The 23,288-nt window shown below is 34.3% G+C and overlaps 1 protein-coding gene across 2 annotated transcripts in view; it reads right to left on the reverse strand.

Moving 5' to 3' along the window:
* The window catches only part of SLIT2 (slit guidance ligand 2), a 388,308-nt gene that overhangs the window by 71,563 nt on the left and 293,457 nt on the right, over window positions 1–23,288 (reverse strand). For both annotated transcript variants that reach the window (XM_074229717.1, XM_074229716.1), the window contains 4 exons: window positions 21,213–21,284; window positions 20,921–20,992; window positions 20,537–20,608; window positions 17,565–17,728 (listed from right to left, as the gene is read on the reverse strand). In XM_074229717.1, coding sequence (XP_074085818.1) covers window positions 17,565–17,728; window positions 20,537–20,608; window positions 20,921–20,992; window positions 21,213–21,284 — 380 coding nt within the window. The remainder of the gene's footprint in view (window positions 1–17,564; window positions 17,729–20,536; window positions 20,609–20,920; window positions 20,993–21,212; window positions 21,285–23,288) is intronic.

Raw genomic sequence — 23,288 nt, forward strand, 5'->3', positions numbered from 1 at the left:
AGCCCCTTATATAAAAAAAGAAGCAAACTATGTATATTTAAGAGGAATAGGTTAGCATTTCTTTTGGACAGGTAACACACACACACACACACACATGTATGTACTTATTTTCCTTTAACTACCTGAAAATAAATGGCAGGACTAGGAATAAGGGAAGAGAGAAGAGAGATATATGAATGCCTGTCCTGCCTTGTCTGTTATTACTCCTGTTTCTACACTTTATTTTCCCATTAGAGTGAAGCACTCTATCTACCATTTTTGTTCTTCACTCTCCCAGATCATATTCTTCCTGAACACAACATAGTGGAATGAGTCTATATGTCTATATGAGTCTATATGAGATATATGTCTATTAAAATTCTCCTTTTCTTTCTCAGATGGCACTCCCTTCCCCAAACCATCCTGGTCTAAACTGGTGAAAATGATTGTTTTTCTTTTACAAATGTCTTGTGTTATTTTGCCTGAAGTCTTTTGTACTTTTTGAAATTATTTGTGTTTCTTGTTTCTGTGTGCCCAGTTATTTATGGACTTATCTTTCTTCTCCAAACCCCTCTTAGATATTTAACAATTCCTTGAGAGTAGGCCTCTCTTGTATTTTTCTTGGTTGCCCCAGCAGCTAGTATAGTGTCTTGCACATGTAAAACTTTTAATAAACATCACTCCAGTATGGATAACAAATATTATCACTACTTAATTCAAACTGCATGGTAAAATGGACTCTAAAGAAGAAAAAAGCATTTGAAGGTAAGCATTATTATTGCTTATTCCTTACTGCATAACAAGGAAAATTTATGTGTTTCATATGTCATATTTGGCTGAGAAAATTAATTTTGAGAAAATCCTCAAAGAAATATAAATCCTGTTTTAATAATCCACATTAAATGTTTTGTAATCCTAGTGAGAATTAAAGCTGTCAGAGTCAAAATATATAACTACTCAATGCAATGTTGTAACATATTTCTAAGTAGCCAGGCTTATGAAGGCAACGCTAGAAATGCAAATATGAAGTTGTCTTAGGATCACTTAATTAGACTAGGGATGAGAAAAGTTCAAGCTTGGACCAGAAGTATAGGATGAAGTTATAAAAAAATGTATTATGGGAAAACTTTCTGAAGGAAGGAATTCAGGAAATTCTAGAAATGTTAAGACATTGATATTATTTTCTTCAGGAATTTTTAAAACAATTGGGCTTCTCTTTCTGTGCCTTCAAGTAATAAAATTATTTTGATCTGAAGGAACAAAAAGCTCACAGGAATGAGAGCAAAACAGCCTCTGATTAGGCTAACTGGGTATAATGAGCTTTTTGTTAAGCATATACACAGTGAATGATTTTCATGATTTTAAGTTCTATCAGTTCTGATTCGGGTGTGCTGGCTACAAGAAATAATTATTTGTGGCCAATGTTGGAAAATATTGATATTTAATTCATCTGTTACTATGGAAAGGGTTCAGATTCTTCTTACTGATTTATTTTCATGCAAATTACTTTCATCCTACATAGCAGACTGCAATGGATTTCAATACAAATTAAAATAGCTATCTACCATTTACCAGTGTATTCATATAGTAACATATAAAGAGAAAAAAAAAACCTTGAAGTTATATATTGTTTTCATTTTGTTTGAAATGAAAGCACCCAATCTATATCAACTGCTCTGATTTAGTATCCTTAAAAAAGTCTGACAGCATAAGTTTTCACATTTTCCATAGGCAGGGATGAGTTTGGCTTAATAATTCAAAGGGCACAAAGTTTTGATGAACAATTTGTCTTTGCCATTTCTTTTCATCTTTAATGGAAGTCCTGTCAGGCCTTAAAAACCATTACGACTTATATGCTGGCTTGCTTATTTGACTCAAATGACTAGCTATGCACCTGATACCAATATTGCCATCCACAGAGAATAGGATCTCATTTTGATTTATTACCAAAAGCTCCAGCCAAAATTTTCTAACTGTAACCTGGAGTCTGTCCTCACTCAAGCATCCCTTAGAAACATGAATCAAATAATAAAATATTTTATCACTGCCCTTGTATAGAAGTCAGAGCTATTTCAAAGACAACTCAAGAAATGCTCCGGAAGAATTTTATGTTGAGACATAATTAATTAAAAGAAGGTTTCCATTTGAAAGCAATAATTTTAAGATCCACATGTTTGCAAAGCCACTTTTGATGATAAACCTATCAAGAACTTTGAATCACAATTAAATTTCAGTCAAAACATAGTAAATTTCCTTCATATAAAGTCATAATGAAGATTAGAAATTTTTACAAGATTGCAGTTTTTCATTTTGAAAAATCTGTTCTAGATCTTACCTGTGATTTTGCTGTGATTTATATAAATCTATCAATTCCTCTATCTATCCATCCATCTAGCTATCTAAATGAAAAATTGACCAAGTTTTACAGAAAAGTTGCTCTTGGCTACTAATAATATAGATTCCTAAACATTTTCACTAATAATTTCTTTTAAACTAATTTCTTTAAACTAATAAATTCTGACTGTCTCATAGTTTGATTTGTGTAGCAAAGATAATAAGCTTTAAATGTTAGGAATTTTGGCTAAGAAAACAAATTTTGTAGTTTATTATTTCTAAATTGAACTAAATATCTTGGGAGGTTAATGAATCTCCAATGAGTTTTTAGTTATTTCTACTTTGAGTCAACTGTGATTTGACCATACTTGTATTTTCACTATAAAATTAAAAGCTAATAAAAGAAAGACAAATATTCCAGTCTCTTGAAAGAGAATTGAGAATTAAAGTTACTGTCACTGCTATTCAAAACTATGATGTCATAAATTTATTGCCAAGTGATTTAGAATTTTTAATAAAAATTTCAGGAATCATAGATTTTTCAATGACTAAACCACAAATAATGAATTTACCATTTTTGACTAAAGGCTAACTCTTTTAACAATATGGAAAAAGTTGAATAGTTAAGTCAATAGGAGAAAGACCACAGGCTATTATGCATTATACAAAGAATGCTGAACTGAATGTTAAGAGTGCTAGACTGTAGTACCAGGACTGTCATAAACTAGCTCTATGATCTTGGGTTAATCACAGAATATTTCTGAACCTTATTCTCTCATTTCTAAAATAAGCTGGTTGAGTTCTCTAAGATTTCTTCTCACTTTAACCTTTTATGAATCTATTATCATGCTGTAAGTTAAACCTTTTTTATGACTCAATAAAGTGTTTAGAATGCTATCGTCCACTGGAACCATCAAGGCCTGTATAAGGAGGAGTAACCTTTTATGTTGACATATAGTCTTGCTTTTTGTCTCATTCTGTCATGATGCAACCTTTTTTATGACCTATTTCCATTTCATTATACATATTATACATACATATGTATATATACTATATATATGTATAGATAGATAGATAGATAGATGACAGATAGATAGATAGATATGTATTAAATTGAGGGAATGCCCATTAATTGGGAATGACTGATTATAGTGGAATACTAATGATCAGGAGGAAGGGAAGACTTCTATGAACTGATGCAAAGTGAAGTGAGCAGAACAAGGAAAACATTGTACATAGTCAAAGAGGATTGTTGTATGAAGGATCAACTGTGAAAGATTTAACTATTTTCATCAAGACAATGATCAAAGATAATTCTAAAGGACTCATGATAAAAAAAATGCTATCCACCTCTAGAGAGAGAACTGATGAACTCTGAATGCAGATTGAAGCATACATTTTGAAATTTATTTTTCTTATATTCTTATTTTTGTGGAGGGGCTGTCTGTGTTCTTTTGTAACACGGTTAATATGAAAATATGTCTTACATAACTTCATATTTATAAATAATCTCATATTGCTTGCCTTCTCAGGAAGTGGAAGAGTGGTGAAATGGAGAGAATGTAGAACTCAAAACTTTAAAGAATGTTTAAACTATTTTTTAATGTAATTGATAAAAATTTAATGAAATAAATAAAATATATTTTAAAAATAATGCCTATATGGCATAGTTTCAGTCACATCATCATTCTCATAGTCTTCTGAATGGACTCCAGGTTTGTCAAGTTTCTTCCTAAAATATGATGTTTAAAACTGAATACAGTAGATAGAAAAGTGTAGAATACAATGTAACTATTACCTCCTTGGTCCTGGAGGTTCCTAATGCCCTCAAGGGCTAATGAAGGTCTTTTAATTCTGACTTCTTCTAATCATGAAATCTTACTTATTCTTCTGAAGAATTTTTAAAAGACAGTTTTTTCCCTTACTATGCACATCAAACTATGTTTGACTCTTCTTTATCACAAACATCTAAAAGGAAATATTCATTTTGCCCCAATCCATCATTTCTAATTCAGCAACCTTTTCTTTTTTTATTGCTATCATGTCCTGAACAATAGCATCCTTCAATACTTTAAAAATAAAAACAATGTTCTTGCAAATAAAAGATATGTCAACTACATTTTTTTGGTTTAGAAGGAGATCCTGCAGCAGTCCATATAATGGAAAACCTAAATCACTTTGGACATCATATATACAAGTTAGATTTGTAACCAGCTTCTCAAACTCAACTCTTTCTATCTTTTTGGCCAAGTAGCAGATTCCTACCATCACATCACTTCTGTTTCTTTATCCATTGATTTTTACCCAAGTGTTCATCACTGTTTGCCCCAACTTTTCTATGTATGCATTTATGTAAATGAATTATTAAAATATGTACTGCTTAATTTGTCTACTGAGTTCCATTTAAATAAGGTATATTCCTCTAGTGGGGTAGAGTCAAGATGACAGCCTGAGAACCAGATTTCCCAGAAACTCTTTACCAAAACAATCCCCAAACCTCAAAATTACTCTAACTCTAATTAATTTTTGAGAGACAAAACCCACAGAAAGATCCAGTGAGGCAATTCTCCAGTCCAGGATAACCTGGAAGATCATGGGAAGGTACTCTGTTCCATAGGACTGGAGCCGGGGGTGACAGCACAGCCAGGATTACCATGCTGGAGCCAAGGAGCTCCAGCCTTTCCGGTACAGCCTGTGGGGTGCCTGGGTCCCTGGGGGCTCTGGCTCATGGCAGCAAAAACAGTTTCCAGGCCTCCCAACACAGGGAAGTTCAGTGGGGAAACCTCTGCCAGAGTGAGGGAAGAGTCCAGGCTAGCATGACCTTCAGCATAGTCACAGCTGTTGGCACAGCCCAGATACTGGGAAATGGAAGCAGGGCCACAGAGCTACCCAGCAGGGAGCCACCCAGCAGCTGCTCCCAGAGTGTCCAGCTCACAGAAAGTAAGGGGGTGGGGGGAGACTGTCAAGGTCTGTCCTCTGTCCCTGGGACAGGGCTTTTGCTCTTTGTCCATATTTACACCTTATACACAGTCTGTGACCCCTCCCCCACTTCCATAGAGCAGAGACCCTCCTCACAGCTCCAGGGCACAGGAGTGCTTGTGGTCATCCACAGACCAGAGCACAGACCAGGAGAACAGTCAGAGTCTCTCATAAGACATTAAAGGAACTCTGGTACTTGCAGGCATGTCCCAATAACAACTCAAAAGTTTGGAAAGCACCTCAACATCAGGGCACAGGCTGGGGAAATGAGTCAACAGAAAAAACAGAACTTGATCATAGACAATTACTTTGGTTCCATGGAGGATCAAAACACACACTCAGAAGATGACAATGTCCAAACATCTGTATCCAAAGCCACCAAAAGAAATAGGAGTTGAACTCAGGTTATGGCAGAGCTCAAAAAAGATTTTGAAAATCAAGTAAGGGAGGTAGTAGAAAAATTGGGAAGAGAAATGGGAGCAATGCAAGAAAAACCATGAAAACCAAGTCAGCAGCTTAGTCAAGGATATACAAAAAAATGCCAATGAAAACATGTTAAAAATTAGTTTTGGTCAAATGGAAAAAACAGCCCAAATAGTTAATGAGGAGAAGAATACCTTAAAAAGCAGAACTGGCCAGATGGAAAAGGAGATAAGAAAGCTCTCTTAAGTAAACAACTCCTTCAAATGTAGAATGGAGATAAAGGAAGCTGATGACTTTGCAAGGACTCAAGAAATAATAAAACAATACAAAAGAATGAAAAAACTAGAAGAAAACATGAAGTACTTCATTGGAAAAGCAACTGACCTGGAAAACAGATCCACAAGACAATTTAAAAATTATTGGGCTACCTGAAAGTCATGATCAGGAAAAGAGCCTTGACTTCATTTTTTCAAGTATTTCTATAGGAAAATTGCCCTGATATCCTAGAAGCAGAGGATAAAATAGAAATTGAGAGAATCCACTGATCTCCAAGCCTTTCTAATAATTATCTTCTTCCTATATTGATAGAATTTATAATTTCTGGGTTTCTTGTTTCATTAGTCAACAGTTAATAAATATTTATTAAGTGCCTACTGTGTGCTAGACTATGCTGGGGGATACAAAGAAGGGCAAAAAGAGTCCTAGTTCTCAAGGAGCTCACATTCAAATTCATAAGCATATGTAGGCAGTTCCTCCCTTACCTTCCATTTTTAAGTTTAAAGCTCTAGTTTTTAATTCCACATTTTTAATTACATGTTCTTTTACAAGTCTTTAACATATTTACATATAGATGTATGTATGCATGTATATATATATATATATACATGCATACACATACCACCCTGGCAATGTATTTAGTCATTCTTTGATCTTCAGTGGGGTCTAAAAATCCAAATCACATTCTTAGACACCATCTTCCAAACAGAGTGCTCACTGCTTGTCTCTGCTGAAGATGCTACTTTAAAATGGCAGTAGTGGAAAAAAATAGGTCCACAAAGGTCTTAAAAGTTTTTTTTCAGCTTTTATTATAAGATGGCATAAAAATGTATTTAATAGAAGTAATTACATTACTATTTTTTTCGGGGATCATCATCATCATCAACTTTTGGGCAAACAATGCTAACCTTCTTTCAAGCACTAAGAGTACAAATTCTTAAAAAATGGCTAAGCAGGGACAGCTAGGTGGTACAGTATAGTACCAGCCCTGGAGTTAAGAGGACCTTAGTTCAAATCCTGCCCTATACAATTAATAATTACCTAGCTGTGTTACCTTGGGAAAGTCACATTAACCCCATTCCCCTGTAAAAAAAAATGACTAAGCAATAATTTTAAATCTACAGCTCCCCTAAATAGTATATATTTTTTTAAAAAAACATATATGCACAATTTTAGCAAATTAAAGTCTATTATACAGAGGCAGAATTTGAATTCTTTGGTTGTTTGTTTTTTGTCCAAGACTTCACAATCACTATCAATACTTTCTGGGTTCCTTATGGTGATATCATTTATCCCCAAGTAAATCATAATGAATGTAGTGATTTTTCAGTTTAAGGATAAAATTCTTTTCCTATGTAATGATGACAACAGCAACATCAACAATAATAATTAGCATTTATATAGTGTTTCTTATCTGTGAGACATTGTGCTATGTACTTTATAAATATTATTTCCCAACAACCCTGAGAAGTAGATGGTATTACTAGTTCCATTTTATATCTGAAGAAACTAAGGTAAACAGAGGTTAAGTGACTAGTTCAAGGTCACACAACCTTGTAAGTATCTGAGGCCAAATTTGAACTCAGATTTTAATTCTAGGCCTATTACTTTATTCACTCCTCTTATCCACCTGAAAAATAACTATTTTAAAGTGTATCATAAGAATAGTTAAATTTTTTATAGCATTTTAAGATTTGCAAAGTGCCTTACATTTATGATCTTATTTGATCTTCACAACAACCCTTTGAAATAAATATTTGATATAATTTTAACTCCATTTTCAGAAGAAACTGAGGGTTAGAGAGTTAAATGATTTGTCTATTCACATAGTTAATGTAGATATAAAACAGTATTTAAACTGAATTGGTCCTAACTACAATCTAAATCCAGTGTTCTGAAAGCTAAGTCAAACAAAGTCAAAGATTGGAAATTAACTAAAAAAAAGCATTTTGGAGAGAGAGAGAGAGAGAGAGAGAGAGAGAGAGAGAGAGAGAGAGAGAGAGAGATTGTGAGCCAGAGAAGAGAGACATTGAGAGACAGAGAAAGAGAGAGTCTCAGCTAATAGATAAGAGTAATTTTTCTAAAATAGTTCATAAGTAAATGATTCTTGAAATTGTCTGAAGATGCTAAAAGATTTTCTAAAGTAGCTTAAATACTGTTTTTAGAAATCTTATTTAGATTATTCATTTGCTTGAAAAAGGAAATTCTTCGCAGGTGCTACAAAAATTAACTCAGGTCCTGTTCCTATTGGAATAATCTAAAATTTTAGGTCAGTGCAGTTTGAATTATGTGATTTCACTGAATTTACTTGCAAGTTTTTGAAAAAAAAAATACTAAGAAAATGACCTTTGTCATTTGATCTTCCCAAGCGATTCCCAAGGGCATAATGATTTCCCTTATCTCACCTACAGAGGAAATTAATAGTTGGAGACATTTCCTCATCTGTAAAATTAGGAGGCTGGACTAGGTAGCCTCTGAGGTTCCTTTCAGCTCTTCATTCTAATATTGTTAGATATTTTTAAGGAATTTTGCAGCTCTAATATTCTGTAATTCTAAAGAAGGCTCTAATGGATTAGAAATCTGAATGTAATTTTAAAACCCAATAAAATTCTTTCTTTTTTTTTAAGATCTACAATGACATCACTTTTTTAATCAAAAGCCTTTAAATTGATCTGTTTTGTTTGTTAATTCACTACTACCTACTTGTTATCATTCAAGACAATGAGGGCAGTTGGCTGCTGTATTTGATAGAGTACTGGACCTGGAGACAGAAAGACTTTTATCTTCCTGGGTTGAAATCTGGCCTTAGTCACTTAATCAGTTGTATGATCTTGGTCAACATTTAGCCCTGTTTGCTTATGTTTCCTCACCTGTAAAATGCTCTGTAGAAGGACATGGCAAACTACTTCAATATTTCTGCCAATAAAACCTTAAATGGAGTCACAGAGTTGGACACAATTGAAAAATGATTAAATAACAAGACTAATGAAAAAATCAATGATTTGCTCCTGTAGACTATAACCAGAATTAAATTTACACTGATCATTTAGGGGGCGGAGCCAAGATGGTGACAAGAAGGGTTCCAGTCTTAGGTGCTCTCTGATAAAACTTTGAAACTAAGGACTCTAACTAAACTTTCGAGAGACAGAACCCACGAAGGGACCCAGAGAGGCAGTTCTCCTACTCAAGGTAACCTGGAAAAGAGCAGAAAGGCTCTGCTCCCCGGGGTCGGAAGGGTGGCCCACCAGAGGGGTGGCCATCCAGAGCGAAAGAACTTCAGCCTCGGGGAGGCAGCCCCAGGGCGCTGGGAGATGCAGCTCACAGCAGCGGGGGAGTCTCCTGAGCTACACCCCGGGGAGCACTGGGCACAAAGTGGGGGAACAGCCGGGGACCTCTGCCAGAGCAAGTACATGGAGCCCAGCCCTCAGGGCACACAGAGAGCAGTAGCAGCACAGAGCCGGAAACAGAGGGCATGAGTCCATTGAGCTGAGGGAGGAGAGTGAAGAAAGACTGCAGAGCTCTGTCCTCTGCCTCTGGAACAGGACTCTGGGGCTCTGACCACATTCAGATCCTGATCCCAGTCTAGGCACCCCCATAGAACAGCAGGGGCCCTCCCAGCTCAGCCCCGTGACAGAGGGGGGTACTTATGGTCATTCACAGACCAGGAGGGAGGACAGAGCCCCACACACTGAGACCCTTGTGGGAGTGTCCCAAAAGATCAGGAAGCACCCCAAAACCAGGCCCAGGCTGGGAAAATGAGCAAGCAGAGAAACAAAAGGAAGACCATTGAGAAATATTTTGCATATGAGCCCAAGAAGGATCAAAATACTCAGTCTGAAGATGAGGAAGCACAATCTCCTGCATCTAAAGACTCCAAGACAAACAGAAATTGGGCGCAGGCTATGACAGAGCTCAAAAAAGACTTTGAAAATCAAATGAGGGATTTGGAAGAAAAACTGGGAAAAGAAAGGAGAGAGATGCAGGAAAAACATGAAAATGAAGTCAGCAGCCTAGTCAAGGAAATCCCCCCAAAATGCTGAAGAAAATAGCATGCTAAAAAATAGCTTAGGTCAAATGGATAAAACAGTTCAAAAAGTTATTGAGGAGAAGAATGCCTTAAAAAGCAAAATTGGCCAGATGGAAAAAGAGATAAGAAAACTCTCTGAGGAGAACAAATCCTTCAGACAAAGAATAGAATTCAGGGAGATTGATGAATTTACCAGAAATCAGGAATCAATACTTCAAAACCAAAAAAAAAATGAAAAATTAGAAGAAAATGTGAAATATCTCATTGAAAAAACAACTGATATGGAAAACTGACTTAGGAAAGATAATTTAAAAATTATTGGAATACCTGAAAGTCATGATCAGGAAAAGAGCACTGACATCATTTTCAAAGAATTGCTACAGGAAAATTGCCCTGATATTCTAGAAGCAGAGGGCAAAATAGAAATGGAGAGAATCCATCCATCCCCCCGAGAAAGAGATCCCAAAAAAAACAACCCCTAGGAATATTATATAGCCAAGTCCCAGAACTCCCAAGTCAAGGAGAAAATATTACAAGCAGCCAGAAGGAAACAGTTCAAATATCGTGGAGCTGCAGTCAGGATCACACAGGACTTAGCAGCAACTACATTGGAAACTCGTAGGACTTGGAATATAATATACCAGAAGGCAAAAGAGCTTAAAATGCAGCCAAGAATGAACTACCCAGAAAGGCTGAATGTCCTCTTCCAGGGAAAAAGTTGGACTTTCAATGAACCAGGGGAATTTCAAATGTTCTTTTGGGAATGGCCAGAGCTGAACAGAAGGTTTGATCTTCAGATACAGGACTCAGGTGAAGCATGGAGATTGGAGGAGAGGGGGAAAATATGAGGGACTTAATGATGATGGCCTGCATGTATTCCTGCATAGAAAAATGACACTGATAATACTCATATGAACCTTCTCAGTTAATAGAGCAGGTAGAGAGAGCTTTTATAGTTGAAGCACAGGAGAAAGCTGAATTCAAAGTTAAAATATGGTGTAAAAATGGAGTCAATAGAAAAAAAAGGGAAATGTAATGGGAGAAAGAAAAAAGAGAGGGGGGAATAGGTCAAGATATTTCATATAATAAGATTTTTTTCTATTACGATGAGCTATTGCAATGATATGGAAAGGGAAAGGCAAGGGGGAATGAGGGAAACTTTGCTCTCATCAGAGGTGACTAGGAGAGGAAACAGCATATATACCCAATGGGGTATAGGCATCTGGAGTAAGAAGGAGGGGGGAGCAGGGTGAAGGGGTGGGGATGTGAATAAAGGAGGAGAGGATGGACCATGGGGGGAGAGTGGTCAGATATGACACATTTTCTTTTTTACTTCTTTTAAGGGGCTGGGATTGGAAGGCCTGTCCAGGACCATAGGGCCAGGTGGATTCTGGGCCTAAGGGGTGGTATGGGGGCTCAGGGCTTCTTGGCCTCAGGACCAGGGATCTATCTGCTGCACCACTCAGAGACCCTACAGCAGAGTCAGAATGAAAGGAGAGAGAAAATATAGTACATGGTAAGTGGAGAAATAAGAAAGGAGGGAGTTGCAATCAGCAATGGTAATGTTGGAAAAATATGGAAGCAACTTTTGTGATGGACTTAACATAAAGAATGCAATCCACCCATGACAGAGTTGTTGGTGTTGGAGCAAAGACTGAAGCACATTTTTTATTATTATTTTTTTGGGGAGGGTGCAGGGCAAGTGGGGCTGGGTGGCCTGCCTGGGGCCACATAGCAGGGTGATCTTTGGGTGTCTGAGGCCGAATTTGGACCCGGGTGCTCCTGGTTCAAGAGCCAATGCTTTGTCTGCCACCCAGCCACCCCTACTATGATTACTATTTTATTTTATTTTGGGTCTTTTTTTTTCTTCTTTTCCAAATGCTGTTATAGCTAAATTCCAGTACTCTAAAATAAATGAGAGAATATTGCAAGCAGCAAAAAATAAAATAATTTATAAACAAAGGAAACACAAGCAGGCTCACACAGGACCTATCAGTCTCAAAATTGAAGGTCCAAAAGAGCTGGAAAAACCATATAAAAGGACCTGGGATTACAATCCAGAATTTACTACCCTACAAAATTCAGCTTATACTGTCAGTGGAAAAGATGTAAGTTCAACAAAACAGAGGACTTCAAGAATTTCCTGACAGAGAATTCAGTTGCCAAATTCAAGAATTGCATAAAAAGGTAAATGAAAAAGGAGAGAAAAAGACAAAACAAAACAAAACAAATTTTGGTCAAGACTATCAAATTGTATACAACTTTAAAAGGGAAGATATAACACTTCTGATACTAGAACATTTTACTTCTCTTAGGATAATTAAAGAGTTGAATATAATTGAAGAGACTGGACTTAAGCATATGGATAAAGTTAAATCTTGTCTCTCCATTGAGGAGGTCCAAGATGACATCACTTTTTGAGACAAAAATCCCTGATGAAAAGCAGGGTGTGTTAACTCTAAATTAAGTGTCTCATTATACTTTGATACACTCTGCCAGATTTCTTTAAGACATCAGCACAGTACAGATACCTAAATCAAGACGAACCAAAACAGACAAAGAAAATTATAGAACAATCTCCCTAATAAATATTGATGCAAAAATTATAAAATTTTAGCAATGAGACTACAGCAAATTATTACTAGGATAATATACCATGATCAAGTAGGCTCTATACCAGATAGTCAGGGATGTTTCTATTTTAGAAAAAAAATCAACATAATTGAATATATCAATGGCAAAATGAACAGAAACCATATGATTATCTCAATAGATACTGCAAAAACCTATGATAAAATACAACATCCATTCCTATAAAAAACAAACAAACTCCTAAACTAGAAAGTTTAGGAGTAAATTTTTTTAAAATAATAAATAGTATCTATCTAAAACCATCAACAAATATATGTAATGGGAATAAACTTGGAGTATTTCCAATAAAATCAGGCATGAAACAAGGATGCCCATTATTGCCATTACTATTTAATATAGTATTAGAAATGCTAACTTTAGCAGTAAGAGAAGAAAAAGAAATTGAAGGAATCAGAACTGGCAGTGAGGAAGCAAAGTTATCATTCTTTGTAGATGATATGATGGTATACTTAGAGGAACCAAGAAAATCATCTTAAAAACTCCTGGAAAAAGTAACAATTCAGCAAAGTAGCAGGATATAAAATAAACCCACACTAATCATCAGCATTTCTATAAAAGAATACAAAGCCTGAGAGCAAGAGATAGAAAGAGAAATTCCATTTAAAGTAACTATAGACAGTATTAAATACCTGGAAATTTACCTCTCGTGACAAAGCCAGAAACTATATGAACACAATTGTAAAGCATTACTCAGCCAAATAAAGTCAGATTTAAATAATTGGAAAAATGTCAATTGCTCATGATTAGGTTGAGCTAATATAAAAAATGGCAATTCTACCAAAATTAAATTACTTATTCAATGCTATACCAGTCAAGCTGCTAAATAACTATTTTACCAAACTTGAAAAAGTAGTAACAAAATTCATCTGAAGCAACAAAAGGTCAAGAATAGTAAGGGTACTGATAAAAAAAATGTAAACAAAAGTGGCCTAGTTCTACCAGATCTAAAACTATACTATCAAGTCAAAGTCATCAAAACTGCCTGGTACTGATTAAGAAATAGGGTAATGGATCAATGGATTAGGATAGATTCAAAAGAAACCACAGCAAATGGCTTACAGCAACCTACTGCTTGGCAAACCCAAAGATATCAGTTTCTGGGATAAGAACCCACTATTTGTTAAAAATTGTATGGCAAAAGTTCGGCATAGACCCACATCTCACACTCTATATCAAATAAGGTCAAAATGGGAACAGGATTTAGACATAAAGGGTGAGACCATAGATAAATTAATAGACCAAGAAATACTCTATCAGATCTATGGAAAGTGGGCAAATTTGTGGCCAAACATGAATTAAAGCATTTTAAACTGAAAAATGAATGATTTTGACTATATTAAATTAAAAAGTTTTGCACTAATAAAATCAATACTGCCAAAATTAGAAGGAAAGCAGAACTCTGGGAAACAATCATCATAACTTGGAGTTCTGATAAAAGTATCATTTCAAAAATATATACAGAATTGCAGCAAATGTATAAGTTACAAGTTATTACCCAACTGATAAATGGTCAAAGCATATGAATGACAGTTTTCAAAAGAAGAAATTAAAACTATATATAATCATATGAAAAATGCTCTAAATCATTATTGATTAGAGAAATGCAAATTAAAACAACTCTCAATTACTACCTCATACCTATCAGATTGGCCAAGATAAGGTGGAATTGTGAATGGATTCACCCATTCTGGAGAGCAATATGGAACTATTCCCAAAGAGCAATAAAACTGGTCTTTCCCTTTGATCAACAATTCCAATTCTAGGTTTATATCCAGAAGAAATTATTTTAAAAATGGGAAAAGTCTCACAAGTTCCAAAATATCCATAGCAGCTCTTTTTGCAGTGGCAAAGAGTTGGAAATTGAGGGGATACCCATCAAGTGGGGAATGGTTAAACAAGTTATGGTACATGAATACTATGTAATACTGCTATTCTATAAGAAACCATAATGGTTCGGACTCTGGAGAGCATGGAATGAGTTATAGAATCTTATGATGAGCAAAGGGAGCAGAACCAAGAGAACAATGTTCACATTAACAATGTTAAATTGTGAAATAATCCACCTTGATGGAAAGAAGAAGTTCAGAGAGTTAAGATAACTGTGCTAGACCAGCCATGGACAATGCTATACCCATCTAGAGGAAGAAAAACAAAAAACAAAACAAAACAAAACAAAAAACCCGCCTCCAGACCCTGATGAATACTTTATAAAAAATATCTCTTATGTGTCTCTTTCCCTTAATCCTAATTCCTCATACCAAAAATGACTAATCTGTAAACATGTTTATCAAAAACAAATAAAAAGAACACTGTTCATCAGGCATTTAAGTTCCTTCACATTCTAGTCTGAAACCATTTTTACCATTGTTCCTGTCCAACAGAAACCCTTCACTCAAGCCTAGATTTTTCCTACTCATCTCTCAGATATTTTGGGTGTTTTCACTCATTGCTTTTTCTCTTAATATTTCATCCACTGGAATTGTTTTTCTTCCCTACAACACTCAGTTCACATATCACCTCCTTTGTTTTTTTGCTTTTGATAAAGGCTTTTCCTAACTAAGACTGAAGTGTGATCCATTTTTGGTTTCTCTCTCCCGAGGTTCTAGTCTCATGTTGCCAAATACTCCCAAACATTTCAAACTGGACCATGTCCAAACACACCAGGATCAAAAGATAACTCATTATTTCTCCCTCTAACTCAGTTCCCTTTGGGACTTTCATATTTCTGTGGAAAACATAATTATCCTTCAATGTCATAACCTCAGTATCAAACTCAAGTTTTGATTCTCACTCAGTCCATATAGACAATGATAGCAAATGATTATTTGTCAAATTTTGGCATTCCTCTCCCTACAACATCTTATTCTCCACCTACAGTTACTACTCTATTTTAAGCCCATTGCGTCTGACATGAGTTACTTCCTTAACTTCCTATTTGGTCTCTCTGCCTCAACTCTCTGTCTGTCTTCCATATAACAAACAAAGAGATTTTCCAAAAGTATAGATATAATCATATCAATTCCCCTACTCAATAAAAACTAGTGTCCCCCCCAATATTTTCTAAGATAAAATAAAAACCATCTGGAATTTAAAGCTTTTCATAACTTGGATTCTCTACCTTTCCGAGCTTCTCACATATTCTTTCCATACACTCAGTAGTTCAGAGGTACCAACCTTTTGCTGCTGTTGTCCCATGTCCATCAACACTTTTATTTCTTAGAATTCCTGGTTTCCCTCAAAACTCAGAAGTCTAACCAATCAATAAATATTTAATAAGCCCCGATAGTGTATAAACCTTGTTACAAGAATCCTCTTCTAATCCTCTTTTAAAATACCTTGTTTTTATTTTGTCTTTATTCTGTATATCTGTATGCAGGGTATCTCTAAAGTATTTAAGCTTGAAGATACACTAAAACTTTTGAAAAATCTTGTATGGATACATTTAATTTCATTCATTTGAATGTGAGCTCTTTGAGATTAGAGACTTTTATCTTTGTCTTTGTGTCCCCCACACTTAGCATAATATCTAGTATATAGTAATTGATAAATAAATGTTTCTTGGTTTACTTATTAATTGATTGAAACTTTACAGAAATAACTGCTTTTAATTTATCATTATTTATTTAATGTTAATGAATCCATTTCATAATTAATTTTGTACAACTACCTTGAACTTATTTTCAATTTTTATCACTAAGACATTTATATCTTGTTTTTCAAAACATAGAGTAGAGTAAGGCATATTATTTGGTATCAGAGACTCTGATTTCATATTCTAGCTCCCCTACTTACTACCTATTTGATCTTGAGGCAGTCTTTATGCATCTGTTTTATCAATTATAAAATGAAGAACTTCAGTTGGATAATCTCCAAGGTGTCTTCCAATTCCAAATTCTATTGTTTTTTTTTAAATTCATACATTTTTTTAGGTCTAGAAAGCTCTTTAAAGTCATATAACAAAACTTTCACTTTAAAGATGAGGAAAGAATTTAAGTGCTGAAGGTTAAACAGCCAAATAGCAGCAGAGTTGGCCCTCCAACTCAGGTTTCTAGGATCTATTCCTGCAGTCTTCATATTCTCTCCACTTACTACTTGTAAGCTCCTAAAGGGCATGGTACTGTGCTTTATATCTCATCCTTTTCCCCTACAATGGCCAGCCTAGTGCTTACAGACAAGGTGCTTCATCAATATGCCTAGTGTCTGAGAGTTACCATACATATCAGAAAGGTTTTGTTTAAAGCAATTAGTGACTTCTAAAATAAGAAAAAAAATTAAGTATGGAAGAATATCCAGAATTCACTTGGGCAAACACCAAAGGGAGAGAAGAGGTTGAAAGCAGAAAGTCTTGGATTACATTAGGGAAGTCAAAAGGTTCAATTTCAACACATAAGATTATCCATTAATTACCTTACCTGGTATCAGAAAATGACAGGGCCCTGGAATCTCTAGAAACAGGGCAAAAGTGGTGGAAGGGCAAAGGTAGAAGAGGGAGAGTTTGTTAGAGGCCACATGAAGAAATTTTTTTTTTGGGGGGGGGAATCAGGGAAGAGATGTTTTATATTAAAAAGAAGCCAGAATAGTTTGTATTTGTAGGTCCTTCTCCCCTCCCCCAATTTTAAGGCAGCTTAGTAGTTGCCAAAGAACATGGAATCTTTTCTTTAATTAAAATGAATCATCTTTGAATAACTTAGATTTTCTTACAAAATGAGATCCCAGTAGACAGTTGCTATGGTTATTGAAAATGCCAGACTTTGAACTCAGTTAAGCATGGAAGAAATTACTAGCCACAATATATCATCCTGCCAAGTTATACACATTTTGCAACAGAATAGTAAAATCTTGTGTAATGATCTTTTATAAATTTCTGTATAATGAGCAATCAATAAAAATATACCTTGGCATGTAAATTTTTTGGATGGTGTTGTGAGCAGTAGTTTGTCTGCCATTTCTCCAGGACCAGCACATCGGGCAATTCCAGGTTCTTTGTATTCGGATTTCACCCAGTCTGATAGCCACTGCATATTACAATCACAGTAGAGAGGGTTTGCACCAATGGCTCTGAGAAAGCATAAAAACAATGAAAACAAGATAAAATATTTTTATCTTAGTTTTTCATTATAAGTCAAAGTTATAACTTAGAAGAACAGCTGCATAGTTTATGATATTCAACACTTGATAATAGCTTACATTTCTATGAAGGCAAAAATTGTGAAGGCAATAGAAACTTACATTTCTATAAGACTAATATTAACAATGCTCTTTGTGGAGTTAGTATAAGAACTGTGATTTATGTTTTCTAGTTAGTGAAGCTAAATAAATTCTGTAATGAAAATACAGAAATTATTGAGATACTTATTTCAAAGAGACTGAATAACTTGCCCACTCTAAGATACTTTTCCAGATCTCATCTCCAAGTCACTCTTTCTAATTTAGAAGACAAGGGAGATATTCATATATAGTCATTCTAAGGAAAAACATTAGATTTTTTGATTTTTATATGTGTAAGGAACTCTTATGTTAGGTAATACTTTCTAACAATGTAGGCTGGTGACTTTTCTGCAAATTAAGAGACTTAAGAGAGTTGCCTAGAGCACTGTTAGGTAAAATGACTTGCCAAGGATCTCATAGATAATATGTGTCAAGGCAGAACTTGAATTTGGTTCTTCCTAGCTCCAGGGCTAACTCTATCTACTGTGCCACACTACCCCATGCAGGTAATTAATACTTGAAATCTATGTATATAAATTTAGAGAGTACTAATATTCCCTTGGATCTTTTCAGTTAACTTGGATCTTTTCAGTTAATGTGGTTGAACTTAAAATCTATAATATAAAAGAGACAGGATAGGGAAAAATAGAATTGAAAAACATAATTCAGGACTATTCATTGGTAATCTATCTGACTAGGGTCAAATTAGTTCATTCTTCTGAAACATGATTTATCTTGGTAAAATGAGAGAAACCATATTAGAGAGTTTCTACTGCCCATCATAACTCTATTCAATGATTATTTCTCACAAACCAGCTTATAATTAGGTGCAAAAACATCTTACACAAATATTAATCCCTTGCTAATCCTATGGTTAGAGGGAGCTGGGTCAATGACCTAATAGGAAAAACCAAGAAAATAAGAACTCTGAAACTCTTTACTTCTCATGACATGGAAATAGATACTTTTCAGTATTCATTTTTTTTTCAGTCTTTCAGTTTTGGTGGCTCATCTATAGAAATTATACATTAAGACTTTCAACTAATTCAGCAAAATATGCAAACCTATTTTATATATGATAAACATATAATTCTCATAGATATCTCTTTAGAAACTCAACAAAAAAGCTTTGGGACTACCACAATAATGCATATCTCATATAAGCCAAATTTAACCTTAAGAATTAAAAGTATATTAGGAAATATAACTGTGAGCTGTTGAGCTCTCAAAATGGTGTCCAAAATTGGGATATATTTGTCACTGAATTACAAAATCCTAAGAGTTAGAAGGCATAATAGAGCCCATATAGTTCAATCCATAACTGAACAAAAATCTCTTTACAACATACCCAAAAGCTGGAACTTAGTACTTCTCAAGGCAATCCATTTTTCTTTGGAGAGCTCTAATTATTTTTTTTTTTTTAGGTTTTTGCAAGGCAAATGGGGTTAAGTGGCTTGCCCAAGGCCACACAGCTAGGTAATTGTTTGTTAAGTGTCTGAGACCGGATTTGAACCCAGGTACTCCTGACTCCAGGGCTGGTGCTTTATCCACTACGCCACCTAGCCACCCTGAGAGCTCTAATTATTGAAAAGGTTTTTCCTTTATTAAGTTTAGCTCTTTCCTGTTTGCAACTTCTACTATATACTCTTACCTCTTTCCCTTGATGAAGTCAAACAAGTCTAATCTCATTTCTAACATGACAGTCCTTTAAATACTTGGAGAGAAAGTCTTGTTCTCCCTAACATCTTCTGTCCTTCAGACTAATCATATAGTTTCTTAAACCTGTTTTCAAATGGCCTCATCTAAACCTCTTTTTACTGATTGTAGTCCTTTAATGACATCCTCTAATTTATTAATGGCCTTTCTAAATGTGGGAACCCAGAACTAACACAACACTTCAGATGTGGGATTATTGGGAAAATCTTTTTTCTTACCTATGCATCTTTCATATAGCTACCAAATCAATAATACTAAATAAGCAAACAAACAAAGAAAACATGTTTTTGACTATGCCCCCTGCATAGCCTGTGGGTTCCTATTGAATTTTCAGCTTTTCATTTAGAAGCTAATTTTGATATTCAGAGAACTTGTGCTATATCATAATGAAATATGGTAGATCAGAATATAAGTATTTTAAATAATATTTTCCTCATATTTGGGGCAATATTCCTGAGTGAATGGAAGAGAAAGAAAAAGTTCCCTCTTACTTAAGATCATCTATATTCAATGAATATTTTAAAATATGCTCAGTCCCAATCAGTTTCTTTTATATAACTAATTAATCAACCTTAATTTCACTTGTTATTTACAGATTGAAAAAATGTATTTTTTACAAAATGGCCAGTCTTTTCAAGTCATTTGAATGCTTACAATTTTTTTTTAGGTTTTTGCAAGGCAATGGGGTTAAGTGGCTTACCCAAGGCCACACAGCTAGGTAATTATTAAGTGTCTGAGTCTGGATTTGAACTCAGATATTCCTAACTCCAGGGCCAGTGCTCTATACACTGCACCACCTAGCTGCCCCTGCTTTATCATTTTTTGAGAAGATGCTGAGATTTGGGACAGACAAGATATGATTTTTTTAAAAATGTAAATGCAAGAGAACCTTTAATGTACTTAAACAGGCTAATTTTTTTTTTTATGGAAAAAACTACTCACAGATGTGATAAGGAAGAGAGATCATTGAAAGCTCCTTCAGGTACAACAGAAATGTCATTTCCATGTAAAGACCTAAAGATAAGGAGTAGTATAATTAAATTATCTATGTTTCTTTTTATAAGTAAAGGTATCATTAAAAGTCATGTATTTCATATAGGATACATAATTCAACAAAATAAATCTGTAATTGATCAAAGCAGAGTTTCCTATTCTATGGCATGCTAAGACATTCATTTCCCCTCCTTCCAGAGGTAGATTAAGTCTAGCTTTCCAACCCCCACCCAATTAGGAAAAGAATTAATGAAACAAATTACCAAGGGGCATTATTAGTAAAATGGGCTTAAATGGGCTTGTATAAAATGACATTAGATGAAAGCTTCTTACAGTAAACGTAGAGTCTTCAACCCATCAAAAGTCCGAGAAGGTATACATCGGAGACGGTTGTAACTAAGAATTCTGAAAATATATATGATAGTATCTTTTTCTTATAAAAATAAAACAAAAGAGAAACAAAAAATAAACAAATACAGTTCCTATATCCAAAAGCAGTTAGGAAAATAGATACTTTCCAAGTTTCTAAATAAAATTTTAAAACTTTATTATTTGTCTGTCAATTATCAATTTTATTCAGCATGACATGTACATTTTTAACACTGTGTTACAAATTTAAACTTACAAGGTCAGTAGTTGAGTCATGTTGCTGAAACTCTGATTAGAAAGTGTGCTGATTCTGTTGTTACTTAGATCTCTATAAAAAAATGCAGAAACTTAAGTCATTTAAAACAAGGCAAAAACTCTGAATGTTAGAAGTAGTTGAAAGAAAATAGTTTTTGTTAGAAGAAATAATCAAATTAGTACTTCATATTACCTGAAAAATGCCTAAATTTGATAAGTGAAAGTACTTATAATTGAATAAAGGGTTTTTTTGAATTGATTACTTTGTTACATTTATACATAAATATAAGGCATAATACATCCAAAATATGGTCTTCCCCCCATCCTATATTCTAACTGTTGTGGTTATTACATGAGTTTTTTATGTTTGTTGGCCCTGATATCATTCTTCTAAAATCATATAAGTCGCTTATATATACCATAGGGTACTTAGGAAGGCATCTTTGAACTGATCTAGAGTAACCCCCGATTTTTAAAGATAAAGAAACCAAACCTCAAAAAAAAAGTGAATTGATTTATTTAAGGTCACAATGAGATTAAGTGTCAGATTCTTGACTTGGCCTAGGTCTTATGACAGATTTGAGAGAATTCTGATTATTTTCTAAATGTTCCACAAACTACTTTCTTTGAAGATCTTTGGTTTTCTCTTACTCAATAATAATTACATTTTCCCCATTCAAATATATCTGTTCAAATTTTTCAAAAATATTTTCTATGATAGAATAATTTGTGCTCAGAATCAAAAGATACCTTAGATATGATCTAATTCAACCCATAGTCATAAATAGGAAACTTTTGTGTGACATCCATCACAAAAGTTCATTTAGCTTAACCTTGAAGAACTCTTGGAATGGGGATCTGCTCTTTATGTCCTTTAGCAGCCCAGAGTATACTTGAACAATTACTGAAGTAAAGAACTGTTTTCTCCCTCCCTATTCCCATTTTGGATGTCTGGCAAGGTTACTCTGAATAGAACTGTTTTGCAACTTGTATTTTGTATCAGGTTTGAAAAGTCCAATTGCTTTTTCATGTAAAATCCCTTAAGTTACTTAAAGATGACTATCATTGTTATGATACAACCTTGAAAATGACTTCAACACATTTACTGATCCACAATAATTTCACTAATTTCATGCAAAGAGTGAATTTTTATTTAGCTATGAAACACATTTCCTGTTACCTAGCCTTCTGACATATACTTTTATATAAACACACTGACCTATCATAAATCTCTCAAATCCTAGAAGAATTTTATAGAAGTAAATTTAAATGAAAAAATATTACCAGCTTGATGCCTTAACATCCACCATATTTCTCTAAAGTTGTGACAATCAAAAATGGTAAAAATATATTAGCTCTTTAAATATTATTTACATAGCTACTTGAATTTTTATATTTAGATACTTCATTTTAAAGAACAAATAAGAAAATATCCAAATACAAAATAGGGTATAAATTTTATGTGACTTTGGTTGACTAAAAGATGACTTAAAAAGATCATGTTGTCTAATATTAAACCAAAGATGTCAGTAGGACATTACCATAATAGAATGAACAAAGTTATTTTTGTAATTCATGATGTAATTGTAACATGATTATTCAAAGACTAGATCTAAAGAAGCAATTATAAGAATGAGTTTTTAACTTACATGCCAAAAAAATCTCTAAAAATATCTCTAAAAAACCAATAAATTAAATCAGTAATGGAATCAGCAGACATAATCGGCCTTGTCAAGGGATTTTTACTAGTGGCATGATTGTGGATAAGTCAATTAACTTCTGTGAATATTGGTTTCATCATCTGTAAAATATCTACAGTAATACATACAATATCAAGAAATATCATAAGAGTGCTGTGAGGATTATAGGAGATAATGCATACAAAATGCTTTGGAATTGAAAATATTTTATCACAGACTCATAGATTTAGGGGAGGGGGAAGATAAATAAAAAAAACTTTAAGGACTTTTAATGACTTGTCCAGAGTCACATAGATGGTAAGAGACAAGACAGGATTTCAACCTCTTTTTTTCTAGCTCCAAAGCCAGTTCTCTTTCTACTACTTTTTCTGATGGTC

This window comes from Macrotis lagotis, chromosome 3 (assembly GCF_037893015.1).
Source record: "Macrotis lagotis isolate mMagLag1 chromosome 3, bilby.v1.9.chrom.fasta, whole genome shotgun sequence".
In the NCBI taxonomy this organism is placed as follows: Eukaryota; Metazoa; Chordata; class Mammalia; order Peramelemorphia; family Peramelidae; genus Macrotis; species Macrotis lagotis.